The sequence below is a fragment of the Uranotaenia lowii genome, chromosome 3 (assembly GCF_029784155.1).
Source record: "Uranotaenia lowii strain MFRU-FL chromosome 3, ASM2978415v1, whole genome shotgun sequence".
Taxonomy (NCBI): Eukaryota; Metazoa; Arthropoda; class Insecta; order Diptera; family Culicidae; genus Uranotaenia; species Uranotaenia lowii.
Window position 1 is genome coordinate 318438336 of NC_073693.1, and position 7525 is coordinate 318445860.

General features: G+C 39.0%; 1 protein-coding gene across 1 annotated transcript; it reads right to left on the minus strand.

Moving 5' to 3' along the window:
* Window positions 1–4803: 4803 nt before the first annotated feature.
* LOC129754687 (zinc finger protein 714-like) lies at window positions 4804–7226 on the minus strand. The gene is made up of 3 exons (XM_055750888.1): window positions 6874–7226; window positions 5647–6814; window positions 4804–5587 (listed from the first exon to the last, which is right to left on the minus strand). The coding sequence occupies exons 1-3, from the start codon at window positions 7098–7100 to the stop codon at window positions 4883–4885; spliced, it is 2100 nt and encodes a 699-aa protein (XP_055606863.1). The 5' UTR covers window positions 7101–7226; the 3' UTR covers window positions 4804–4882.
* Window positions 7227–7525: the final 299 nt, after the last annotated feature.

Consider the following 7525-nt stretch of genomic DNA (forward strand, 5'->3'; position numbering starts at 1 on the left):
TGTTGGATGAATGGTTGCCCTGAAAAAGTTTGTTAGGTTGACGGTTTATTTGAAATTAAATTGATTTTGATAGACCTACCTAGGAGTCCACTATCGTTTGGCCTCTAGTTGTCAAGACTTTCCTACGCCGGATCTTGTGATTCCGGTGCTGTTTGACTGTTGCGCGGCATGAGATGAAATGGTCTGACTGGTTGTCGGAAAAACTTCTCGCCCGACCCGTTCACTAAACAGAAGCTAATGAAGATGTGTCGACTGTTTGACGAAAAAATACTTTGATTCACAAGAAAATTCATCTAAATCAATGAATTTTTACATTGATACAGAGTCGAAAAAAAATTTTCTTGAAATTAAATTAAATCTTTTGATTCAAAAATTTGGAACATTGGTTTAATGAAATAAAAATTCGGTTCAATTTAAAATTTACTTGATTTAAGGGAAAATGGATTTTGTTTCAATGTACATGAGGTTTTTGAATCAAAGATGTATTTTTTTTATCTCAATAGCACTACTTTTCGCTGCGTGTGGGACTTTTTTTTCTTTCCAGAAGTCTTTGAGAAAGTTTACCACTTAAACCTTTCATTTGAATATAAAGCACATAATTTTCATATTATGCATTAGTAAGATCCTAAATTTTATCCAAAAAAGTGTACAATTTTTTGAATGAATTTTTACCTATTTAGAGCAAATTCACTGATGTTGGAAAAAATTGGTAGCAATTTTGACACTTGTGGTACATTTTGAAAATTTTACCATACAAAAACATTTTCAAGATCTTCAATTGAGTTCGGCCTTCAGTTTTTTTACAAAACGTTTTGAATTTTCGCATGCTGTGATGCAAAAATAGCTCGATTTCTATCACATACGGCAGAAATAGAAACAGTGCTGTAAAAAATACAACGTTCAAAGATTTTGAAAACATTATTGCATGGTAAATTTTCAAAATGTGCCACGAGTGTCAATATTTCTACAACTTTTTTTGAACACCAGTGAACTTGTTCTTAACATTCGATTCAATGCGGCGAACCACATTTCTAGCGTAACACTTAAAAAGGGCGAAACTAGCAGTTAGCTCGAAAACGAGAAAATCGCGTTGGAAATTTCGGAACATCTAATCAAATCCTATTTAAAAAAACGACCACTTTTTGTTCAACAAAATAAAAAAAAAGTGCATTATATTCACTTACTGTTCGTTGGTTATCAAAATCTCTAACTTTTTTCACTAAATTTCCGAGATTTTCGAGTTTCGCCTTTTTATGTTTTCGATTTCAGTTACGCCTGCAAGTTTCGCCCAATTGATCGGCCGTTTTTGTTATGATTTTGAAGTTACGCCCACTGGTCTCACACGCAAAAACTAATTAGGCCGTTTTGTCACACACGGTCAACTCAGTTACGCCTATTGTCCCTACACGAATAGAAAAATTAACACAGAGAACCAGAGTTCGGGCTGGAGCCCCAACCGTGTGTAAAAATACCAACCGTGATTTCAAAATAAACGACGCCATTTTTGCAACTTAGCTAAGAGCCACCAGATGTCGTTACGAGTACTTTTATTTTTTCCATTTTTTCTACACGCTCAGACGATAGTACCTTCAACGAATGAAAAATGCGCTCAAAGCCAAATATATTTTCAGTCACTCAATCGGGTATTGAAATAATTGTATACGGTTTTTCATTTTTTGGCCTGTGTTTGTTTTTGTCGACATGAAATTCTCTACATCAAGACTATTTTTTTTATAATTAAGAATAAATTTCGATGATGAACACGTGCAGTATTCTTTTTTCTTTCACAAAATTGTTATCTCGGTAGGATTGATGAAAAATTGGCGCATGGTGTTATCGGACGTCTGTAATAGGTATAATAGAAGAGGGGGATATTTGAAGAATTTATAAAATTTTTAAATCGTGTTGCTTTTAAAAGCCTTTTGCTATTTCCTTAAATTCTTAGGATTCTCAGGTGTGCGGGTAACCTCCATGCAATAACTTTGCTCTGTCTAAGAGGCCAAATTCGATATTAAGAAGCTATTCCAATTTTCGAATATTTTCGGAAGTAGGTACTGAAGTCCTATCCTGGCAGAAACGACGCGATGTTTACATGCTTCGTTATGAGAGAAATTTGATTAAAAAAAATCTGATCCTTAACAAAAAGTGGAGTTTATCCATTAGAGGGGTATCATAACACATCATACAGAAATTCTGCGGTAAATGTTGACTGAACTTTTTTGAAATTATAATGAATATTAGAACAGACACATAATTAAAATCTTATATGAACTTTCTCTTCAAACAACTAAATAATGTTTGCTTTTTTCTCAAACAAAATCAGTGGCTCAATACAAAACGAGTACCAAATGAGGCAACATTGCCAAAAGAAAACGATTTCGTTAAAAGAGCATATAGTTCCTGCTGTAAATTTCATTATGTTGGTTTTTCTACACCCCAAAAAAAAGAAAACTAGCTGAACTCTGTTTTGGTGCGACCTGGAAGTAAATTTTGGGTTATTTATGTTCTGAGTGTTCTCAACTGTTATGACAAAAAAAAATCGACAACAGCTGAGTCACTTAGCTAAGAGCCACTAGATGGTGCTGTTTTTAGGCCAATTTTAACGGGTTTAAAATGGCCGACCATTCAAATTCTTACACACGGATTCGACACATATTTGTTCGGGGCCCGTTCTCTGGTTCTCTGTGAAATTAACCCCATTTTGAATAGGCGTAACTCCACGTTCCAACGAAAATGCATCAACATGAAGTTTCGCCCATTTTAATTTTATCAATTTTTTGAAAGTTTTAAGCGATTTTAAGATGAAACCGCGTTTATTAGGTAAAGTGCAACTGCGTAAATCCGGAATGACCGTTAACTCGATTTGTTTACATTTGGCAGTTTCGCCCTTTTTAAATGTTACGCTAGATTTGAAGAAAATGTATGAGAATCGCTTAAACCTGACATACTCAACGCGGCGAAGCAGATGTCAATTTGTTCCGCCGCTCGAGTTCGCATTGGCCGCGTTCGCCGATTCGCATCGCATCGCTCTCACTATGTCATCGGCCTAACGCGTTACAAAATCAATATTTTAAAAAAAAAGATTAATACTTATCAAAACTAGACTGTCAGTTTCGGTCGTCTCTCCCGAAGAGGACGGACGTGTTTTTCGTTGCTCTTCATCCGTGAACAAAAACGAGTTCTGGCTTTGAAAGCACCCGTTGCGCCATGGCCGGTGAAAGCCAATCTACGGCGGCAAGTGATACACGAATGTTAACAGATGACGGTATCCAGAATCTGGAGGAGGATCTGCAAGGTGAAATGCCCGAAGAAATCTTGAATCGTATCCGAAGCTACCCGGCCTCAGCTAAAGGGCCATACGAAGTTTTCGTGCGTCAAATAGACAAGCCAATAAATGTGCTGCTCGTAGCCAGAGAGCTTCATAAGAATTATGAATCTCTTTTGCAAACCAAAAAAGTAAGTTTCAGCAAGCTGCGTTTGCTTTTTAGCAATCGACAAGATGCCAACAGTGTGGTACATAATGAGGCCCTGACCCAAATGTATCGTGTGTACATACCAAGTTTGAAAGTAGAAGTATCGGGAGTTGTTAAACAAAGTGATCTTGATTTAGAATCTGTTGTTTTAAATGGCAAAGGAGTTTTCAAAGACCCAAGGATTGCCCACGTAGCTGTGCTTGAGTGCTATCAGCTAGTTGAAGCTCAATACAACGATGGAAAGAAGATGTACGTTCCGTCGTTTTCCACACGAATCACTTTTGCTGGAACAACCTTACCAGATTATCTTGAAGTGGAAAAAGTGCTAATACCTGTACGCGTGTACTCACCGAAACCCATGCTTTGTAGAAATTGTCAAAGATATGGACACACACATCGCTATTGTGGTAACAAGACTAAATGTGGAAAGTGCGGTTTACCACATGAGGCATCCAGCTGTCCATCTCAAATAGACGCCTGCCTTCATTGCAAAGGCATACACTCAACGATTCGAGAATGTCCCGAATATAAAAAACGGGCAAAGGCATCGAAAGTCAACCTCATTCGAAGATCGAATCTTAGCTATGCTGAAATCGTTCGATCATCGTTACCAGATCTCCCGAGCCCCAACTCGTTTGCTGCACTGAGTGACGTTAACCCCGACGACGAAACAGCTCAAACTGATAAACAATGTGCCTCACAACCGAAAACCCAGCGCAAGCGTGCAAAATCATCTTTTCTCCCGATCGCTTCTACTACGAAGCGAACCAAGGGGAGCAAAAATCTGCCCGCGGTCGTCGAAACTACAGCAAACCAGAAACACTTCGAGCAACCACACTCTTCCCGAAACACATCAGGTACAGGAGTACCGAAGCCGACGCCGACACCGACGCCGACGCTGAAAGCGAGACCGAAGCAGTTGACGGTGCCACCCGATAACCACGAAAGGACGGTTACAGATCTCATCATCCTTATCTCTTTGATATTTAACCTAGACGAACACTGGACGGATATGTTGGTTCAGCTGAAACCCATTTTGACTGCAGTACTAGCAAAGCTTATTGAAACCCGGCCGCTTTTAGCAAATTTGTTGCCTAATGTTTAAGTATTGTTATTATTATTTTTAGTTTTAAGTGATGCCCGGCGCTTTTATGGTTTATAACCGAGTGTGCCTATTAGGAAATAGTGTGGAGTTTAATAAAAAAAAAAAAAAAAACTAGACTGGGCTCGCCGGTAAAAAAATCATGTTTTCAAACGAGTTACATTAAAAAAAAGCCCCTATAATAATACAAAAGAAGACGTGTTATATTTAATATTTTAATAATCCATGTATTTATTTTTCTCTGATTCATAGTTCATAGGTTCTTCTTTGAAGCTAACAATTCCTTCCATTCATAATGCCCCCAAAATTATTTCGAAGACTCGTTCGCTTCTTCACACCGTACTCTGTGCCGATAAAATGTCGAACTCTCCTTAAATCCTTCGCCACATATGCCGCACTTGAACGCTTTTTCACCGGTATGTATATTCCTGGTATGATTAGCCAGGCCACTTTTCTGACTGAACCGTCGATCACAAAACTGGCACTCATACTTGCGCACCTTCTCGTGAATGTTCATATGCCGATGCATGTTCGCAGGACAGCTGAACCGGCGGTCGCAAACCTTGCACCGGTACTTTTTTTCGGCTCCGTGTTTAACAGACAAATGCCTGTTCAGCAGTTGCATGTTTCTGAAAGAGGCACCACACACTACACAGACACGTTTCGATTCGTCCCCCTGATGAACGTGATATTTGTGGCTGGCCAGAAGCTGTGATGTCAAACATTTTTGGGGACATTTTGGACACTGGAGCATTGGATATTCCTCTTTCGAATGAGCCGACCTAATGTGACTTATAAGTTCAAACTTGTTGTTTGGCGTTTCTGAGCAAAGTTTACATCGGAATAGATATGCATTTTTTGGTCCTGGGTTCGGATTGCGATTTCGATGGACTTCAATTCGATGTTTAGTATATGCATTCCTATCAGGCAAAGAAAGATCACATTGATTGCAGTGCCAGGCCTCAATTCCTTCATGTTCAAATAGAACATGCCTTTTCATGTCTGTGACGATCTGTGAAAAAATAAATCTCAATTATAATTCTCTCAGATAAAATAATCAAACATAAATACTCTAAACTCCATCCCACACTGTTCGCATTTGTAAGGGTTTTCGTTGGAGTGCTGAAGCATGTGTCTCGCCAGATTGCCCTGGTTCCCAAAGAGCTTCTGACAAATTTTGCATTCTATAACTCTCAACTTGTCGTGCTCTTGGAGTTTATGCTGCATGGCGCTGGCAGCACTCGGAAACAGTTGACCACAAACTTCACATTGGCCCTTGGTTCGCCTTTTCGTAGCTGATTTCACCACCCGATGATTGGTCCCGTGCTCTTTGTTTTCGTGCTGCAGCACATTACTGCGTGTGCAATATCGGATGGTACAGAAACTACATTTTAAGGGTCGTTCTGGGTCGTGATAACTGAGATGCACATTAAAGTTCATAACCGTGTAAAAAGTTTTATCCTCGCATTCATCACACCGGTAGTCTACCTGGGCAGCGTGTTCTTGCGTCAGATGAGCCAACAGGTGCTCGTTGTCAGTCTGGAGAGTCTTGGGTTTACATATATAACACGTTTTTGCCCGAATCGAACCGATTCGCTCTTCGTAAGGTTTGAACTTTCGTTTTACAGGTCTAACTTTTTCGGTTTTAGGACGTCTTCCCCTTTTCCGTGGAATCTTATTTTCTTTTTTCGGAACGACCTTTTCTATGGTTTTGGTTTGTTCTTCGTGATCCTCTTCGTAAGGTTTAACAGGTTCAACTTTTTCATTTTTAGGAGGTCTTCCCCTTTTCCGTGGAATCGTAATTTCTTTTTCCGGAACGACCTTTTCTAAGGTTTCAGTTTGTTCTTCGTGATCCTCGACAGCTGGTTCTTGCTCCGTAGTAACAAACTCTTCATCAATTCTTTCTTCTTCAAAATAATTGTGCTCCAGCAATGTAACTTCCAGTTTTATGAAATTATTCTGATCTTGCCAACCAAGCTTTCCTGATTCTGAAGTCATACTTTGAAACTTGCTCTCGGCAACGAGAAAGTATTTTCGTAATGTCCGAAGTAGATCCAATTTCACCAAGCATTCAAAGCAAATAGCTCTAGCAAAATCCTTAGCCTTAACGTCAATTTTCATGCCCCGTATAATCGTCAGCCACCACTGGCTTTCGGCTCCGATTAACGGAAGCATATTGTTTTCCGGTTCGATATGCTGACAGAATCGACAACTGATCAGTTTAATGGGTTGTCCGTCACTTGAAAAACCGAAAGTTATTTTTTTAAATAAAAAAAAAGTAAAAAATAGCAGACTTACCTATTGACAAATTTGCTCGGTTCCTGATAACCGGAATCTGCCGGATCGGCGAAATGATCCCCGCATAGTAGCCGCCCTAAGGCTTCCGATTTCGTAGACAGCTGATCGAACGAGTATCCGGTTCCGAGTCGAATTGCCTCGGCCCATCGCTGCTCGAATTCTTTCTTCCTGGGAAAGCCGACAAAGCTCGTCGATTCCGATTCACAACTAGGAATGCAGCACTCCATTGTTTTATTTAAAGAATGCTACACCCGTATTCATATTTTATTTCAATCGCATAAAAACTGATGAAAGAATTTTTTTTATGATTGCTTTGATTTTTTGATCAACAACTAGATGCACGATAAAAAAAATATCTTTTTTAAATGCTACTCAAGATTGTGTTTTTATGCGACATCGCGTGCGAATCATAAAAAGCACAGTCATAAAAATTGTATTCAAAGTTTGCTTTAATTTTACAATTTTATGATTCAGATTTAACCGATTTAACTGAAGAAGGAAATTAACGTTCTTACACCTGGCGGATAACACAGGCATGTCGCGTTATTAATTGCAGTCAAGAAAATGGAAAAATGCAAATTATGCTGTAACCTAGCAAACAAAAGATCCATAAAATTTTCCAAAGAAGCTTATTCAGCTTAGACAAACCGCG